General features: G+C 45.9%; 1 protein-coding gene across 1 annotated transcript; it reads left to right on the forward strand.

Annotated features, from left to right (window-relative positions):
• The first annotated feature begins 7,255 nt into the window (after positions 1–7,255).
• Positions 7,256–20,037, forward strand: LOC133339100 (zinc finger protein 239-like). Its single transcript, XM_061547219.1, has 3 exons — positions 7,256–7,367; positions 17,222–17,285; positions 18,080–20,037. Exon 3 carries the CDS (start codon positions 18,095–18,097, stop codon positions 19,238–19,240), a length of 1,146 nt encoding a protein of 381 aa, XP_061403203.1. The 5' UTR covers positions 7,256–7,367; positions 17,222–17,285; positions 18,080–18,094; the 3' UTR covers positions 19,241–20,037.
• Positions 20,038–20,314: the final 277 nt, after the last annotated feature.

The raw sequence follows: 20,314 nt of genomic DNA on the forward strand, positions 1-20,314 counted from the left end.
TCTTGTGCAGCATCAAGGTGACAGTCGGAGCACTCAGCACGGCTGAGACACGGGGGGGGGGGGGGGGAGAGTCACGGGTGGGGAGGGGTGAGGGAGATGACGTCATCTCACTCACCTGGTGAGATGACGTCATCTCACTCACCTGGTGAAGATATGACGTCATCTCACTCACCTGGTGAAGAGATGACGTCATCTCACTCACCTGGTGAAGAGATGACGTCATCTCACTCACCCCCCTAGCCTGAACAGACTGTTGGTGCCAGAGCAGCACACAGAGACACCCACACACAGACACACTCACACAGACACACACCAGACACACACAGACATACACACAGAGACACACAGACACACACAGACACACATACAGAGACACACACAGACACACACAGACATACACACAGACACACACAGACACACACACACACACACGAGACACACACACACAGACACACACACACAGACACTCACACAGACACACACAGACACACACAGAGACACACAGACACACACAGACACACACACACAAGACACACACAGACATACACACACACCACACAGACAACACACACACCACACACGACACGATACAACACACAGACACACACACGAGACACACACAGAGACACACAGACACACAGAGACACTCACACACAGAGACACAACAACAACCGCCATTTGCCACTAAGTGGCGGTGACGTCACCACGACGCTTGTGCCAGGCCAAGTGCACCATGAGGCTGCCACGTGAAGTGTCGAACGCCCGCTGGCAGGAGGTCACGGGGCAGACCCAGCAGGTGCCACGGGTTGACTGACCGAGATGACCGAGATGACTGGCTGATGCACCACCTGTGCCCCCTACTGTACCAACTTTCTGTGCTTTAGCCACCCGGCGCTCCGCTCGTTGTTGTGAGCGTCGCTCCTCCACCCTCCGTTGTTGTTGGAGGGCGACTGCCTCCACTGCCCAGTAGCGTCCTTCACGAGCCTCCTCCACAGAGGCCGATCTTGACACCGCTGGTACCAGTCATCGGCAAGTCACTCAGCTCCACGTCCTTTTGTACCACATCACCCATCTCTTCTCTAGCCCCGTGCCGCACCCGTTTAGCCCCGTCGATCCGGGCCGAACTAAAGCTGTTTTAGGCATGCGGTTGGCTGGGCATGCAGGCTACATGACCCAGCCAACGCAGCCCTTGCCTGCCGGAGGAGTTTACCAATGGGACTTTGCCAGATCATTCAAGGATTTGTGAGCTCCTCACACAATCCAGCTGGTTAAAACCCAGGATGGATCGTAAGCAGGCCAGCCTAAATGTTTCCAACCGGCGAAGACACACACAGAGACAACACACACACATGACAGACACACACAGAGACACACAGAGGACAGAGACACACACAGAGAGAGAAAACATAGACAATTGCCACTCACTTGTCTTCAAGGGTAACACCTCAACCACGACCCAGGGTACTGATGATGGTAGTGATGGTGGTGGCGATGGTGGTGGTGTGATGATGATGGTGGTGATGTTGGTGGCGATGAGACGGTGGATCTGACGCGAAGGTGATAGCGGTCGCCAGGATGTCGCAGCGCTGAGGAGACATCGCACCGTGTCTCTGCGGTGGCAGCGCAGACGGTCCGCCAGCGGGCTCGTCCATAGCTGCACAGACAGAGACACGGGGAGGAGGAGGTGGTGAGGAGTGGGTGAGTGAGTGAGTGGGTGAGTGGGTGGGTGAGTGGGTGGGTGGGTGAGTGGGTGGATGAGTCAGTGAGTGAGTGGGTGAGTGAGTGGGTGAGTGAGTGAGTGGGTGGGTGAGTGAGCAAGCGGGTGAGTGGTCGAGTGAGTGGGTAAGTGGGTGAGTGAGTGGGTGAGTCAGTGAGTGAGTGGGTGGGTGAGTGAGTGGGTGAGTCAGTGAGTGAGTGGGTGGGTGGGTGAGTGGGTGAGTGGGTGAGTGACAGAGTGGGTGGGTGAGTAAGTGGGTGGGTAAGTGCAGTAGTCAGTGAGTGAGTGGGTAAGTGAGTGAGTGGGTGAGTGAGTGGGTAGTTGAGTGCGTTAGTCAGTGAGTGAGTAGGTGAGTCAGTGAGTGAGTGGGTGGGTGAGTGAGTTATCAGTGAGTGAGTGGGTGAGTGGGTGGTTGAGTGTGTTAGTCCGTGAGTGAGTGGGTGAGTAAGTGGGTGGGTGAGGGCATTAGTCAGTGAGTGAGTGGGTGAGTGAGTGAGTGAGTGGGGTGAGTGAGTGAGTGGGTAGTTGAGTGCGTTAGTCAGTGAGTGAGTGGGTGAGTCAGTGAGTGAGTGGGTGGGTGAGTGAGTTAGTCAGTGAGTGAGTGGGTGAGTGAGTGGGTGGGTGAGTGCATTAGTCAGTGAGTGAGTGGGTGGGTGAGTGGGTGGTTGAGTGTGTGAGTGGGAGAGTGAGTGGGTGGGTGCATGAGTGGTGTGGGTGAGTGAGAAAGTGGGTGGGTGAGTAAGTGGGTGGGTGAGTGGATGGGTGGGTGAGTGGATGGGTGGGTGAGTGAGTGGATGGATGAGTAAGTGGGTGGGTGAGCGAGTGGGTGAGTGGGTGAGTGGATGGATGGATGAGTGAGTGGATGGGTGCGTGAGTGCGTGGGTGAGCGAGTGAGTGGGTGAGCGAGTGAGTGGATGGTTGAGTGAGTGGATGTGTGAGCGAGTGGGTGAGCGAGTGGGTGGGTGAGCGAGTGAGTGGATGGGTGAGTGAGTGGATGGGTGAGTGAGTGGGTGGGTGAGCGAGTGAGTGTGAAGTACCGGTGAGGACGCTTGACACCGAGGTTGAGGCACACGTATATTTATTTCACAATACGACAGTGGGCATATAACACTCGAGGGGGTATCGGCCCCCTCACCCGTATAACTCGGGATACACCCCTTGATAACTCTGTCCTAGCCCCGAGTCCTCCACTAATGGGCTAGGGGAGGCTATCTGGCCCGACACTGGTAAGTCGGGGCCCGGTACCCGGAGTTCCAGACCAGCTCTTACAAGAGCACCGGCTCTGGCTTTCGGGACCACGCCACTGGCTCAGTCCTGTCCGGCCCTGAAAAGGACATCGAACTAGGGGAGTCCAGGGCTCTATCTAAGACGTCTTCAGTCTTCTTCCTTTAGCTTAAAACATAACTCTCGAGCCCTTTGAAACATCCCCTTTTATACCCAACCCCTCCCTGAGGGGTGGGGCCCCGGGGGATCATAACGTTCGAACCAGCCCCCCCCAGGGTGTCTGGCTCGGACGTCGTAGAGGGCACCTCCTCGTGCACTTACGTAGCCCCGCCCACTGTGTTTGTTTTCCATAGGCTGCCATGCATAACGGGCCCTCTCTTTAACACCCCTACAAGTGTATGGTTGAGTGAGTGGGTGGGTGAGCGAGTGAGTGGGTGGGTGAGTGGGTGGGTGAGCGAGTGAGTGGATGGTTGAGTGAGTGGGTGAGTGGGTGAGTGAGTGAGTGGATGGTTGAGTGAGTGGGTGAGTGAGTGGGTGAGTGAGTGAGTTGGTGAGCGAATGAGTGAGTGGATGGTTGAGTGAGTGGATTGGTAGGTGAGTGAGCGAGTGAGTGGGTGGGTGAGTGAGTGGGTGGGTGGGTGAGTGAGTGGGTGGGTGGGTGAGCGAGTGAGCGAGCATCTCACAGTTTGCTGTCCACCCTGTAGGCAACGTCCAGGAGCTTTGAGCTGCTGCTGGTGGCGACGTCCACTTGAGCGTCGTGGTCCCAGCGGAGTTGCGTCAGCAGGTCGCGAGACTCCACGCGGACATTCAGAGGGGGAGTCGCAGCTGGGGAGATGGGCAGTGTGCGCTAACCACTGCACCACCACTCCCCACACACACACACAGTGCGCTAACCACTGCACCACCGCTCCCCACACACATACACACAGTGCGCTTACCACTGCACCACCGCTCCCCACAGTGCGCTAACCACTGCACCACCACTCCCCACACACACACAGTGCGCTAACCATTGCACCACCGCTCCCCACACACATACACACAGTGCGCTTACTACTGCACCACCACTCCCCACACACACACACAGTGTGCTAACCACTGCACCACCGCTCCCCACACACACACAGTGCGCTAACCACTGCACCACCGCTCCCCCCCCCACACACAGTGTGCTAACCACTGCACCACCGCTCCCCACACACACACAGTGCGCTAACCACTTCACCACCGCTCCCCACGTCCACCACAACCTGGTACCCGATGTATCAACCACCTCTGGCTGGGCTCACCGTGTGTACACGTGACGAGGACGGAGAGGAAGAGTAGGCCAAGTCTCGAGAAGAGTTCTTGCACCGCCATGACACCCACCTGGGACCCACGTGTTTCAGTTTCTCAAGTCACGTGGTGCAGAGAAATTCGATTCCCGGTTCGATTAACTTTACTTGCGTCGATTCTTAATGGGATAACATTAGGAATCGATTCCTGTAGCGTAGTGGATGTATAGAGTCGATTTCTATTGGGATAACATGGGAATCGATTTATAGTTTATTAAGCTAATGGAATCGATTTCCGTTGGGATCACATGGAAATAGACTATCGCGTGTGTGTGTCCATGTGTGTGTGTCACTCCATGTGTGTGTGTGTACTTGTGTGTGTGTGTAAGTCGATGTCTGTGTGTGTGTACTTGTGTGTGTGTGTAAGTCGATGTCTGTGTGTGTGTACTTGTGTGTGTGTGTACTTGTGTGTGTGTGTAAGTCGATGTCTGTGTGTGTAAGTCGATGTCTGTGTGTGTGTACTTGTGTGTGTGTGTACTTGTGTGTGTGTGTGTAAGTCGATGTCTGTGTGTGTAAGTCGATGTCTGTGTGTGTGTACTTGTGTGTGTGTGTGTAAGTCGATGTCTGTGTGTGTGTACTTGTGTGTGTATAAGTCGATGTCTGTGTGTGTGTACTTGTGTGTGTGTGTAAGTCGATGTCTGTGTGTGTGTACTTGTGTGTGTGTAAGTCGATGTCTGTGTGTGTGTGTACTTGTGTGTGTGTGTAAGTCGATGTCTGTGTGTGTGTACTTGTGTGTGTGTAAGTCGATGTCTGTGTGTTTACTTGTGCGTGTGTGTAAGTCGATGTCTGTGTACTTGTGTGTGTGTGTAAGTCGATGTCTGTGTGTGTGTACTTGTGTGTGTAAGTCGATGTCTGTGTGTGTGTACTTGTGTGTGTGTGTCACTCCATCTCGGTCAGTCGACCCGTGGCACCTGCTGGGTCTGCCCCGTGACCTCCTCCTGCCAGCGGGCGTTCGACACGCTACGTGGTGGCCTCAAGGTGCACGTGGCCTGGCACAAGCGTCGTGGTGACGTCACCGCCACTTAGTGGCGAATGGCGGTTGTGTGTGTGTGCGTACAACGAGCGGAGCGCCGGGTGGCTAAAGCACAGCAAGTTGGCACAGTAGGGGGCACAGGTGGTGCATCAGCCAGTCATCTCGGTCATGTCGAAGTGTGCGGTGCAGGGCTCTGTCTGGGACAAGTGTCTGCGGACACGCCTGGCTTGAAGCGATTGCATTCAGAGCCTGACCCTCCAGCGAGGTAACTGAACGCCGGTTGCGAGTGCACACATCGCCGAGCCACTACGGTGCAGCTGCCGTGCGCATCGAGGCATTCCGGCAAAGCGACTGAACCCTCGACAGAGCGCGACGTGCAGAGCAGATTGTCAGCACCACCACCGACGATGATGTCAATGATTCATCGCGGACAGATCGCAGAGTGAAGTGCGCTTCTCATAAAGACGTCAATAACGCAGCTTAAAGTTTGCACAAATGTCTTTTATTACAAAGTAGTACAAGACGAGAGACCGAGAGTGTGTAGTGACTCCGTCCTAGCGGCTGGCGCCGCCGCCGCCGGCCCAGGCGATGCATCGCCGGCGCCGCACCAGCCGCACGGTGCGCGTCAGGACGGCCGTCTGCTCGGCGCTTGCCAGGCCGGCGGCCGCCAGCGCCGTGTGTTGCTCACGCGCCAGTCGGAGCAGCGCCGTCAGGAGCCTGCCAGAGAGGGGGGGGGGGGGGGCGGTCACGTCAGCGTCGTCACGCACGGAGCGCTCCACACGCACGGCACTGGCACACGCGCACCGACTCGCACAAACACTAGCGCACACACGCACACACACACGGCACTGACACACGCACCGACTCGCACGCAAACACAAGCGCACACACGCAAACACACACACACGCAAACACACACACACAAACACACACACGCAAACACACACACGCAAACACACACACGCAAACACACACGGCACTGACACACACACCGACTCGCACACAAACACAAGCGCACACACACAAACACACACACACGCAAACACACACACACAAACACACACACACAAACACACACACGCAAACACACACGCAAACGCACACACACACACACGCAAACACACACACACGCAAACACACACGCACACACGCAAACACACACATGCAAACACACACACACGTAAACACACACACACACGCAAACACACATACACGCACGGCACTGACACACGCACCGACTCACATGCAAACACAAGCGCACACCCGCACACACACACAAACACACGCAAACACAAGCGCACACAAACACACACCCGCACACACACACACCCACAAAGATCCCCCGTGTAGCCTTAACAGACTGTTGGGGCGAGTGCTGTTAGCGAACGACACGCGAGGGGGTGGGTCTCTGTGTGGTGAGTCTGTGGGTCTCTGTGTGGTGAGTCCGTGGGTCTCTGTGTGGTGAGTCTGTGGGTCTCTGTGTGGTGAGTCTGTGGGTCTCTGTGTGGTGAGTCTGGGGTCTCTGTGTGGTGAGTCTGTGTGGTGAGTCTGTGTGTTGAGTCTGTGGGTCTCTGTGTGGTGAGTCTGTGGGTCTCTGTGTGGTGAGTCTGTGGGTCTCTGTGTGGTGAGTCTGTGTGGTGAGTCTGTGTGGTGAGTCTATGGGTCTCTGTGTGGTGAGTCCGTGGGTCTCTGTGTGGTGAGTCTGTGGGTCTCTGTGTGGTGAGTCTGTGGGTCTCTGTGTGGTGAGTCTGTGTGGTGAGTCTGTGTGGTGAGTCTGTGGGTCTCTGTGTGGTGAGTCTGTGGGTCTCTGTGTGGTGAGTCTCACCTCTCCGTTTCCTGACGCTCCGCCTCGCGCAGCATGGCAAACTGCTCGGCTTGCCGAACTCGCCGACGCAGCTCCGTCTCCTCCCCCTCCCGCTCGCCGCCGGGCGCCACCACCGCCGGCTGTCGGGCGGGACCCACGGCCGCGATGGCGCCGTCTAAGGGCGGCGCCCGGAGCCGGTCGGCGTTGTCGGCGGGTTCCGTGGCGCGCTGCTGCTGCTGTTGCTGTTGCTGCTGCTGTTGCTGCTGCTGCTGCCGTAACTGCTCCACCACCGCCAGCATCTCCGGCCTGGTCAAGGTGAGGCACCGGCGCCGGTGATGACGACGGCGCTGAGGGAGGGGGGGGGGGGGGGCGGGAGGGTTAGAACGGGGCGCCGTGTCGCGGGCGCCCACCAGGGCCGCCGCTCGCGTCGCGGTCGAAGCGTCGCGCTTCTGTGATTCTCTCCGAACCCGCCGCCGCCGACGCGACTTCTTCACCCAAAGACCCGAGAACGTCAATTCTTGCCGCGTCCACGAAACCTTCGGGACGAGATCCCCCCCCCCCCCCCCCCCCGCGGTGCGTCTCTCTCACCTGAGCGGCGACGCCGTCCGGGTTGGCTGCCGTGGCCGCCGCCGGCGCCACCCGGCGCGGCTCCTCCGGGTCGCGCCGGGGCTCCTCCTGCGGCTGCTGGCGCCGCGGTTGCGGCAAGACGACGCAGCGCGGCACCACCAGGCAGCGGCGCCGCAGTTGCCGCGGCGTGGGGAGGCCGAGGTGGTGGCCCTGGAGGTGGGGCCCCGGGTAGCGGCGGGCGCCGTCGCTCGTGTCCGTGGGCTGACGGCGAAGCCGAGGGGAGGGGGGGGCACAACAACAACAACAAGAGGCTGTCACTCTCTAAACTAGCGCTGGGCGATTTGGGGGAAATACCTAATTGAGATTTTTCTGACAGATATTGCGATTTGATTTGATATAAAACAATTTGTTCAAGTCAAGCTTCAGTTCAATATTCACTGTGTAATAGATTTACAACGTGTGATGTGGCATTGCCACATGATACCGTCAACATATGAACTGATACATATATTCTAATGGAAGGATGAGAACTTAAAAATATATGAATTGCTTCCAACATGTATTTATAAAAAAAAAATTTAATAGAACAATCAAACATAGAACAATTGTGAAGTGAAATCAATAAAGTTATAATAATAAGTAAGAAAACAATTCCAATAAGTAATCGGCATTTTACAAATCGCAAAAAAAATCGATTTCCTAATCGCATTGCTTCAAATTGCGATTTCAAATTGATTAATCGTTCAGTCCTACTCTATACCAGTGGCTCTTAACCTCAGAAGAGGGGCATCTTGCACAGCCCCAGGTTAAGAACCACTGCACTAAACGCTTTGTTCCCAAATATGTTATTAGGGGAAACCTCAAGGACCCGGAGAAAAATCCACGCAAGCACGGGGAGAGATGCGTCTCTCTCCTCACTCTACACGAGACACACGGGAGGAGGGGAGGGGGGTAAAGACGTGTCGCTCACCACCACACAGCCAGGCAGTGGTTCACTAGTCCCCACAATCAGCACTACCAGGCTGGGGCCTGCTTGGCTTGTGAGACACACGGGGGGAGGAGGAGAGGGGGTAGAGACGTGATGCTCACCTGATCGGCATCCACCTGGCCGGGCACGTCTGCCATGATGTCTTCTGTGGTCTCCTGCGAGCTCATCTTGGTGTTCTCTACACAGACAGTACATACAATGGCCGTGAGACACCGATATAGGCGGATGGTGTAGATAGACAGAGACATGCAGCAGACTGAATGAACATTTCCACTTGAGGAGAGACAAAGGCGGCCGGGCGTGGTGCTGGCCACCCACCCCTCCTGCTAGCAGCACTTGCCCCTACAGCCTGCTACTACAGGCTACACGGGGCGTCTTTGTCTTTGCCTTCATAGCTGCTGCTGCTGCTCGCTAACAGCACTTGCCCCTACAGTCTGTGCGAGGAGCGGCTTTGTCTGTGTACGCTACAACGATTCGCGTCTGCTAACCGCTATTAAAACGTAAATAATAATTTCGATTTAAAGCTTTGGTGACTGCAGGGATTCATCTTCTTGGTTCTTTCAGTAAAGTCACGTAGAATGGAAATAATAAAATAATAAAAATAACACATAATAAAATATTATATTTTATAAAGTATAAAAATAAAGCAATACAATATTTAATTGGTTTATAATTTATTTTATGAAGTTTACATTTTATTATTTTATTATTTCAATTCTACGTGACTTTACCGAAAAAAACAATAAATTATTTAACATAATAAAGTATTTTTTAACGTTTTATTATTATTTTATTATTTCCATTCTACGTGACTTTACCGAAAGAACCAACAATTTATTAAACATAAAGTATTTTACTATGTTTTATTTTTATTTTTTCCATTCTACGTGACTTTACCTAAAGAACCAAGAGGATAAATAACAATGTTTAAAGCACGGCAACGTCACAATGAAAGCTTATAGCCCACGAGTAACATAAACAAATCGTTGCAAGTGCACCAATGTGAACGTGAGAGGGCGAGACATGATGGGTAGTCACCAGGCCTCGCCTCACGTCGGGGGACCACGGCCTCGCCTAGCGACTCCGGCCCAACGAGCCCGGCCTGAGATCCAGGCGAGCGCCCAGGCTGAGGCCTAAACAACCCCCTCACCAAGCTCCCAAAATGAATCGTTAAAGAATTATTAACTCTTTAACGATTAATTTTTGCAAGCGAACGAAATCTAATTTGCTAATCGATGCGGGAAAGTCACGAAGGTTAAAAGAATAACATTATTAAAGTAATAATAGAAATAAAATAATAAATCACGACGTGTCGTCATCAGCTGGGCCCGTCACAGCTACATTCGCTGTATTTCTACTAAAACTTTTATTAAGTTTTAATTTTATTTTTTACCCTACGTGAAAAAAAACTTAAAGAGTACACACACACAACATTTATACATACAACATTTATACGTACAACATTTATACACACAACATTTATACATACCACATTTATACATACAACATTTATACATACAACATTTATACATACAACATTTATACATACAACATTTATACATACACCATTTATACATACAACATTTATACACACAACATTTATACACACAACATTTATACATACCACATTTATACATACAACATTTATACATACAACATTTATACATACAACATTTATACATACACCATTTATACATACACCATTTATACATACAACATTTATACATACAACATTTATACATACACCATTTATACATACACCATTTATACATACAACATTTATACACACAACATTTATACACACAACATTTATACACACAACATTTATACACACAACATTTACACACACAACATTTATACACACAACATTTATACACACAACATTTATACACACAACATTTATACACACAACATGTATACACACAACATTTATACATACCTAGTTGAAAAACCCGCCTTTTCTGCGTGTCTCTCCGTGTGATGATGGACGCTTCTGTCAGCTGATGGGAGCTTCTGGAAGTCTCTAGAAGTCACTAGAATTCGCTGGAAGTCTCTAGAAGTCACTAAAAGTCACTAGAAGTCTCTAGAAGTCACTAGAAGTCACTAGAATTCGCTGGAAGTCACTAGAAGTCGCTAGAATTCGCTGGGAGCTACAATAAGATGCGTCACCTTGAATCGAAATGTTGAGAAAATGGCGGAACGCGTCACCTGGCTTCACACAAAGATGGAGCCCCGCCCACCTACTCAGCCAATCAGCAGCCCCCCTCTCACACACCCATGCCTCAGCCAATCAGCAACCGTCTTATTCAGCCACTCAGCCAATCAGCAGCCTCCCTCTCATACACCCACGCCTCAGCCAATCAGCAACCGTCTTACTCAGCCACTCAGCCAATCAGCAACGCCTCACACACACCCACGCCTCAGCCAATCAGCAACCGTCTTACTCAGCCACTCAGCCAATCAGCAACGCCTCACACACCCACACCTCGGCCAATCAGCAATCGGCTCACTCAGCCACTCAGCCAATCAGCAATCGTCTTACTCACACACCCACGCCTCAGCCAATCAGCAACGCCTCACACACCCACGCTTCAGCCAATCAGCAACCGTCTTACTCAGCCACTCAGTCGTCCAGCTCCCCCCACCAAACGCTTGGATTACGTACAGTGCCGAGTCTCTCTCACTCTGTGTGTCTCTCTCTGTGTGTGTCTCTCTCTGTGTGTCTCGCAAAAGAGAAATAATAAAATAATAAAAATACAACATAAAGTCGCGTACAAGGGAAATGATAAAATAGTAACAATTAAACATAAAGTCGCATGGAAGGGAAATAATAATATAATAAAACATAAAGTCGCGTAAAAGAGAAATAAAATGATACAAATAGAACAAAGTCCCATAAAAGGGAAATAATAAAATAATAATTCACCATAAAGGCACGTAGAAGGGAAATAATAAAATAATAAAAATTAAACAAAGTCGCATAGGAGGGAAATAATAAACTAATAAAAATACAGCATAATAAAATAATTATTTTTATATATACGTAATCAAATAATTATTTTATTATGTTTTGTTTTTATTACGTAGAATGGAAATAATAAAATATTTTATTATGTATAAAAATAAAACATAATAAAATTATTATTTTTTTAGGTCGCGGGTTCTATCCCCGCATCCTCCACGCAAACAATAGTTTTCAAAAAGGAAACTCCGTTTTTACACTCACGAGCAGAGACCCCGTTGCGCTGAAGGTGATGAACGTGTTTCACTGCGACAACAACAACAAGCCGCCAAGACGCTTCCTCGGGGTGCAGCTCTCAGCTGGCGCCTCTCGCGTTCTCACGAGCGCCGCCTGCCGCCCAGAGGCGGGAGTCTTCAGCGCAGCGAGCAACTCGCGCCGCACTTTTACATCAACTAAGATGCGGGTTTATTAAACTGCAAATCCGCATCAAAAATCGAGGGCGACGAGACGTCAAGCTGGTTCACCAATGTGAACATGTCACCAACAATAACGCTGGCGCGTTACATTTAAAATTTGATTTAAAAAAAAGATTCCTCGTGGAGGATGCGGGAATCGAACTTAACATCGAAGAGTTCAGTGCGTCTAGTGGCGTGCTCACGCTACCAACGACACTAAACTCTTGGTAGCATCTCGAGGGTCCTAGTGTAGTTACTAGTGTGCCAGTTGTGTGTGTTAGCGAGCTCTGTGTTCATTGTATTACGTTTTATTTTTATTATTAAACGTAATAAAATAATAAAAATGTATAAAAAATTAATTAATTATAAAATAATTACTTATTTTTTAAAATAATAATTTTATTATGTTTTATTTTGATTTATTTTGTTTTATTTTTGTATTATTTCCATTCTACGTAATAAAAATAAAACATAATAAAATAATTATTTTATTATGTTTTAATGTTATTATAAAACATAATAAAATAATTAATTGATTACGTATAATACAATAATTATTATAATAAAATAATGTTTTTATTATATTTTATTTTTATTATAATAAAAATAGTAAATTAATTATTTTGTTATGTTTTCTTTTGATTATTTTATTATTTCCATTCTACGTAATAAAAATAAAACATAATAAAATAATTATTTTAGTACGTATAATAAAAAAAATACTTTATTATGCTTTATTTTGATTTTTTTTATTTCCATTCTACGTAATAAAAATGAAATATAATAAAATCATTTTGCTAGTATGTATAATAAAATTATTATTTTATAATGTTTTATTTTGATTTTTGTATTATTTCCATTCTACGTAATAAAAATAAAACAATAAAAAAATTATGTTAGTATGTATAACAAAATAATTATTTTATTATGTTTTATTTAGATTTTTTTTTATTATTTCCAACCTACGTAATAAAACATAATAAAATAAATATTTTATTATGTTAAATAATTATTTTATTATGTTTTATTATGATTTTTTTATTATTTCCATTCTACGTAATAAAAATAAAACATAATAAAATAATTATTTTTGTATGTATATTTTTGAAATATGTTTTATTTCTCGTCACATCTCTTTCGCCTTAACTGGGGCTTCAAAACAGCAAAATCGAGGGCGACGAGAGGTCAAGCTGGTTCACCAATGTGAACATGTCACCAACAATAACGCTGGCGCGTTACATTTAAAATTTTATTTAAGAAAAATATTCCTCGTGGAGGATGCGGGAATCGAACTTAACATCGAAGAGTTCAGTGCGTTTAGTGGCGTGCTCACGCTACCAACGACACTAAACTCTTGGTAGCATCTCGAGGGTCCTAGTGTAGTTACTAGTGTGCCAGTTGTGTGTGTTAGCGAGCTCTGTGTTCATTTTATTACGTTTTATTTTTATTATAAAACGTAATAAAATAATTATTTTATTATGTATAATAAAATAATTATTTACTATGTTTTATTTTGATTTATTTAGTTTTATTTTGATTTTTGTATTATTTCCATTCTACGTAATAAAAATAAAACATAATAAAATAATTATTTTATTATGTTATAATTTTATTATAAAACATAATAAAAGAATTAATTTATTACGTATAATAAAATAATTATTATAAGAATTTTTTTTTATTATATTTTATTTTTATTATAATAAAAATAGTAAATTAATAATTTTGTTATGTTTTCTTTTGATTATTTTTTTATTTCCATTCTACGTAATAAAAATAAAACATAATAAAATAATTCTTTTAGTACGTATAATAAAAAAAATACTTTATTATGCTTTATTTTGATTTTTTTATTATTTCCATTCTACGTAATAAAAATGAAACGTAATAAAATAATTATGTTAGTATGTATAATATTAGATTTTTGTATTATTTCCATTCTACGTAATAAAAATAAAGCAATAAAATAATTATTTTAGTATGTATAATAAAATAATTATTTTATTGTTTTATTTTGATTTTTTTATTATTTCCAATCTACGTAATAAAACATAATACAATAATTATTTTAGTATGCATAATAAAAGATTTATTTTATTATATTTAATTTTGATTATTTTATTATTTCCATTCTACGTAATAAAAATAAAACGTAATAAAATAATTATTTTAGTATGTATATTTTTAGAATATTTTTTATTTCTCGTCACATCTCATTCGCCTTAACTGGGGCTTCAAAACACCAAATTCGAGGGCGACGAGAGGTCAAGCTGGTTCACCAATGTGAACATGTCACCAACAATAACGCTGGGGCGTTACATTTATATAAAAAAATATATTCTCCATGGAGGAGTCGGGCATCGATCCGGCTACCTTAACAACGGAGTGCTCAGTATAATTAGTAGCATGCTCACGCTACCAACTACGCTGATCACTCCGTAGCATCGCGAGGGTCCTAGTGAAGTTGGTAGCGTGCAAGTTGTGTGTGTTAGCGAGCTCTGTGTTGAATAAATGTCAAAAATAATATTCGCCTGTGGAGGATGCGGGCATCGAACTCGCCACCTCTCTCAAGGTCCCCTCGAAGGATGTGAGAGTCACGTGGGGTCTGTGGTGCAATGGATAGCGCGGCTGCCTGCGGATAAGACGGTTGTAGGTTCGATTCCTGCCAGGCTCGATATGTATATTGTTTATAGGTATTTTTTATTTCTCGTCACATCTCTAACGTCTTAAAGGGGCTTTAAAACAGCAAAATTGAGGGCGACGAGACGTCAAGCTGGTTCACCAATGTGAACATGTCACCAACAATAACGATGGATGTTACATTTATAATTTGATTTTAAAAAAATCCTCGTGGAGGAGGCTGGCATCGATCCGGCGACCTAAAGATCGGAGAACTCAACGTACTTAGTGGCGTGCTCACACTACCAGGTACGCTGATGTCTCCGTAGCATCGAGAGGGTCCTAGTCTCGTTGGTAGCGTGCAAGCTGTGTGTGTCATCTTCTTGGTTCTTTCGGTAAAGTCACGTAGAATGGAAATAATAAAAATAAAAATAAAACATAATAAAATAATTATTTTATTATACATAATAAATAATTATACATAATACATAATAAAATAATAAAATAATTATTTTATTATGTATAATGATTATTTTATTATGTATAATAATTATTTTATTATGCATAATATAATAATTATTTTATTATGTTTTATTTTTTATTATTGGCTCAGATGGTAGCGCGCTCGAGAAAAGAGAAGTGAACACATCTCAAATGCACGTCCAGTACAAGGATAGACGGTGTGAAATGTCTTACTAACAACACAGAGCTCGCTAACACACACAACTGACACGCTAGTCACTACACTAGGACCCTCGCGATGCTACGAAGAGTTGAGTGTAGTTGGTAGCGTGAGCACGCCACTAAAACACTAAACTCTTCGATGTTTAGATCGCCGGATCGATTCCTGCATCCTCCACGAGGAATATTTTTTTAAATCAATTGTTTAATGTAACGTCCATCGTTCACATTGGTGAACCAGCTTGACCTCTTGTCGTCCTCGATGTTGCTGTTTTGAAGCCCCTGTTAAGACGTTAGAGATGTGACAACAACAACAACAACCACAAGACAACTTAGATTAAGGCCATCAGTCTAACTCTGTACTACAACAAACATGGCTAAACCAATACACTTTTCGAAATCACCAAAATAAAGCCATGAAAGCAAAAATGTCGATCAACAATGTTTCTTTTAATAAACAGCAAATCCCAATCAAGCGGTCAGTGCCTTGCCCAATGGACTCATTAATGTGTAACGTTTTCTATTTGAATAAATGTAAAATAAGAACAACCCGTAAAAACAAAGTTTTTCACTCTAAATCCTTTATATGCGTGGCGGCTAGAGTCCTCTCGTCCTCTGGCTTGAGATGGCTGCCACCTATGGGTCAGATGATTGCATTGCACCATTAAGCAATTGGTAATAAAATATTTTATTTGTTTTCCCTAAACAGTGTAAAATTTTTGACATTTTTTTTTCACGAACATTAATTGTCTCGCACAACGAGTCTGTGTGCAAAATGTCAGCTCGATTGGATCACGGGAAGTGGGTTAAAAAACGAGCGAAAGATTTGCACGGTCCTAAGCAAGCAAGCAAGTGAACTGAATATAAAGGATTTAACAAAATGTATTCGCCTGTGGAGGACGCGGGGATCGAACCCGCGACCTCTCGCATGGGAAGCGAGACTGCGCCACTCGCCCAGCGCGTGAAGGTGTCACGCGCTGGGCTCCTACACGGTGACGTTCAGCCACATCCATGATGAGTTCCAGATGTGAAGCTTTCGTGACTGCAATGATTCATACTCTTAGGCTTTTTTCGGTCAAGTCGCTTATTAAATTGTAGATTTGAAGCTTTCGTGACTGCAATGATTCATACTCTTAGGCTTTTTTCGGTCAAGTCGCTTATTAAATTGTAGATTTGAAGCTTTCGTGACTGCAATGATTCATACTCTTAGGCTTTTTTCGGTCAAGTCGCTTATTAAATTGTAGATTTGAAGCTTTCGTGACTGCAATGATTCATACTGTTAGGCTTTTCTCGGAAAAAGTCACTTATTAAATTCTAGATTTGAAGCTTTCGTGACTGCAATGATTCATACTCTTAGGCTTTTTTCGGTAAAGTCATTTATTAAAGCAAAAAACCCACGACGTTTAGATCGCAAAACATTAACATAATTTATTAATGACGTCCGTTAGAGTAGCCACTCGTTGTGGGAGGGGCTGTTGCTGGTACCCCGGGAGTGACGTCATGTCACCTGCTGCCGCGTGACGTCACAGGCTGCAGCTTCGCGCGTGCAGTGAAATCCGAGGTGAGAAATTCTCATCGCGGTTGTTGTGGTTGTTGTTGTGGTTGTTGTTGTTGTGGTGGTTGTTGTTGTTTACCAAGCTAGAGCCTCGCTCTCTCTCTCGTAGGGATGTCAATAGAGCAGCAGCGAGCTTGTGAATCGATGTCCAAGTTGGAACTTTACAACGCGGGGCCTAGACACGCGGGGCCTAGACACGCGGGGCCTTGCCTCCTGCCCTCGCCTGGTCGCGTTTGCTTTAATTCCCTCCCTTAAGTTTAATTTGTCTTCACGCGGCTCGCTACTTTGTCACTTTGGTTTATTGTAGATATTGACGCAGTTTTTTTTTCGTTTTTTTACCAGCCCAAGCCCGCCTGAGCTGCTATACCGCTCTTGTTTACAGAAGCTACCTGCCCACAACACAAAGGTGGGTTTTGTCAACGCTTGTCTCGGTGTTTTGACTTAAAACTTTAGTAATTGCAGCAATTCATATTCTTGGTTCTTTCGGTGAAGTCACGGAGATAGAAAATTTTGTAAAATAACATAATAAAATGAATAAAAGTAAACAAAATTGTAAATAAATAAAAAAAACCCACGACGTTTCGACAACACAAATGGCCTTTATTTGATGTTATTATCTGTTGTTATTGTCTATCTACGTAACTTTACCGAAATAACCAAGAATACGTGTGGAAATGTGTATCGGTCAAAGACGCTGCACGCGTGCTGATGTTGACTCTAAATGTGGAGGGGAAACCCGGGAGATTCGGAGGAAAATCCACGCGACCACGGAGAGAGAGAGACACGCAAACTCCAAATATACAGCAGCAGCAGCAGGCGTCAGGGTCGGGATCGAACCCACGACTTCCTGTATACCAGGCGAGGTAGTCAACATCTCACCACGGAGAGAGAGAGACACGCAAACTCCAAATATACAGCAGCAGCAGGCGTCAGGGTCGGGATCGAACCCACGACTTTCTGTATACCAGGTGAGGTAGTTAACATCTCACCACAGAGATACGAGGGCTTCCAGGCATTTTTATGACCATTTGCACTCTCATTGTGTGCAATAACAGCCTGTGTGATGAATTTGGAAAACTTTTTCACTACATCATGAATATATGAATAAGTATAGACGTGTAAGTCACGTGTGACTGTGTATATGCATTACTCTGTGTCTGACGTGTAGGTGGTGTGGATATAATTTTTTTCTGTCTGCAGCTGTCGCTTGGTCTGATGGAGCAAAGGCGCTCAGCACAGCTCAGTACGGCAAGGCAACAATGCGACCGGCGTGGATACAGCACGGAGCGGACTGGAAATTTGACACAGCACCAGAGAGCTCACGCAGGAGAGAAACCCTTCAAGTGCAGTGTGTGTGGGAAGGCATTTTCACGGTCATATTATCTTAAAAGACACCAGAGAGCACACACGGGAGAGAAACCCTTCAAGTGTAGTGTGTGTGGGGTGGCATTTTCACAGTCAAATAATCTTAAAAGACACCAGAGAACACACATAGGAGAGAAACCTTTCAAGTGTACTCTGTGCGGGAAGGCATTTGCACAGTCATCTTCTCTTAAAAAACACCAGAGAATACACACGGGAGAGAAACCCTTCAAGTGCATTGTGTGTGGGAAGGCACTTTCACGGTCATCTGTTCTTAAAAGACACCAGAGAACACACACAGGAGAGAAACCTTTCAAGTGTACTCTGTGCGGGAAGGCGTTTTCTTTTTTACATCATCTCGTAAGACACCAGAGAACACACACGGGAGAGAAACCCTTCAAGTGCAGTGTGTGTGGGAAGGCATTTGCACATTCATCTACTCTTGTAACACACCAAAGAACACACACGGGAGAGAAACCCTTCAAGTGCACTGTGTGTGGGAAGGCATTTTCACAGTCATCTTCTCTTATAAAACACCAGAGAACACACACGGGAGAGAAACCCTTCAAGTGCACTGTGTGTGGGAAGGCACTTTCACGGTCATCAGATCTTAAAAGACACCAGAGAACACACACGGGAGAGAAACCCTTCAAGTGCATTCTGTGCAGGAAGGCGTTTTCAGATTCTTCCAATCTTCAAGTACACCAGAGAAGACACAAGCATCAGAAGATCCACAAGGACTGGAGTGTGAAATCAGCTTGTGAAAGTCAAAGTGCTGCAATGAGCCCATCCCTCATCAAACAAGAACCGGAAGAAAATCCCAGCTTGGACACTTTTAAAGGTACCAAGGTGAAATATGAAGAGGTGAAGGTGGAATGTGAAGAAGTGATGGTGAAGAGTAAAGAAGTGAAGGTAAAGTGTGAAGATGAAGATTCAAGTCCAGAATGTGACCTTCACATGGATGGAGGCAACGTGAAGCAGGAGGAGAATTCTGACTGAGGCAGAGCGAGGCAACTCCCAGCAGTTTGTGGAAGTGGAGGTGTCGGTGGACTTCCTCCGAGACAATACAAAGTGAAATGGGGACCCGGTAAATGTGTAAGCCAGAGACGATGTCGCTCCAATAGATGCACCTTTGTCACAGGCCTTTAATGACAATAACGTGAAGTTGAACACTCAGTTCCTAGGTTCAATCTGCAGGGTAAGGGTGGCCAGTCTTTGTGGACCTGTGTGTTGGGTATATCTCTGAGAGCCAATAAGCTTCCAAGCATTCACGATGTTATAATTGCTTTTACATGGTGCTGACTTAATCCGCTCAGCAACTCGGAGTTTTGTATCGTACCTCGTCTCAAACATTCTAAGAGCACCCCAAGTAGCAGCTGCCCCTGTGTGGCACAAGGTGGTGGCCCTGCACCGGCCTGAATATTGTCAAGAGCCTGTCAGTAGGGGGCGATGATTGATCTGTCATCTCAGCTGTGTCGTTTGTAGGTAATGTTTAGAATTTGCTAAATTTTTGACCCAGACGCCAACATGCAAAGGCCTACTCGTTTTGAATTGCACAATTGTGTGTTTCACATCCACTGTTCAGTAGAGGGTGCATTCTTGAAATAGCTCCTTGTTAATAAGATGTTATCTAAACTAAATTGTTCAATTTTGGAAGAAGGTAATCAACCAGGTAGGGTGTTGACTGTTGTGTTGGGTGACTCTGTGTTGTGTTGCATTATATTTATAAGTTCACTATGTTTGTGTTTTCATTCACTTGTACCTGACGATGGTTGCTTGTGTTCCAATCGAAACGTCGTTTTCTATTAAATTTCGTTCTACGTGACTTTACTGAAAGAACCAAAGAATAAGATGTTATCTGATGCAGTATATTTCACTGCAGTAATTCAATTTTGTGCATATGCCTGTCAATAATTTAGAATGAAAACTTGTCTGTGTGCGTACATGTAACACACACTGTACGTACACAATGCACACACACAGTGTACACACACAGTGTACACACACAGTGCGTACACACACTGTGTGTACACACAGTGTCCATCGTCCCTTTGATGCGGTGAAGTTGTCCTG

Source organism: Lethenteron reissneri, unplaced genomic scaffold, assembly GCF_015708825.2.
Source record: "Lethenteron reissneri isolate LAM-NWPU_2019-01 unplaced genomic scaffold, ASM1570882v1 scaffold_1640, whole genome shotgun sequence".
Classification (NCBI taxonomy): Eukaryota; Metazoa; Chordata; class Hyperoartia; order Petromyzontiformes; family Petromyzontidae; genus Lethenteron; species Lethenteron reissneri.

Bases quoted from the DNA above. Each gene is read 5' to 3' on its own strand.
- LOC133339100 (XM_061547219.1), top strand. From the start codon at position 18,095: ATGGAGCAAAGGCGCTCAGCACAGCTCAGTACGGCAAGGCAACAATGC.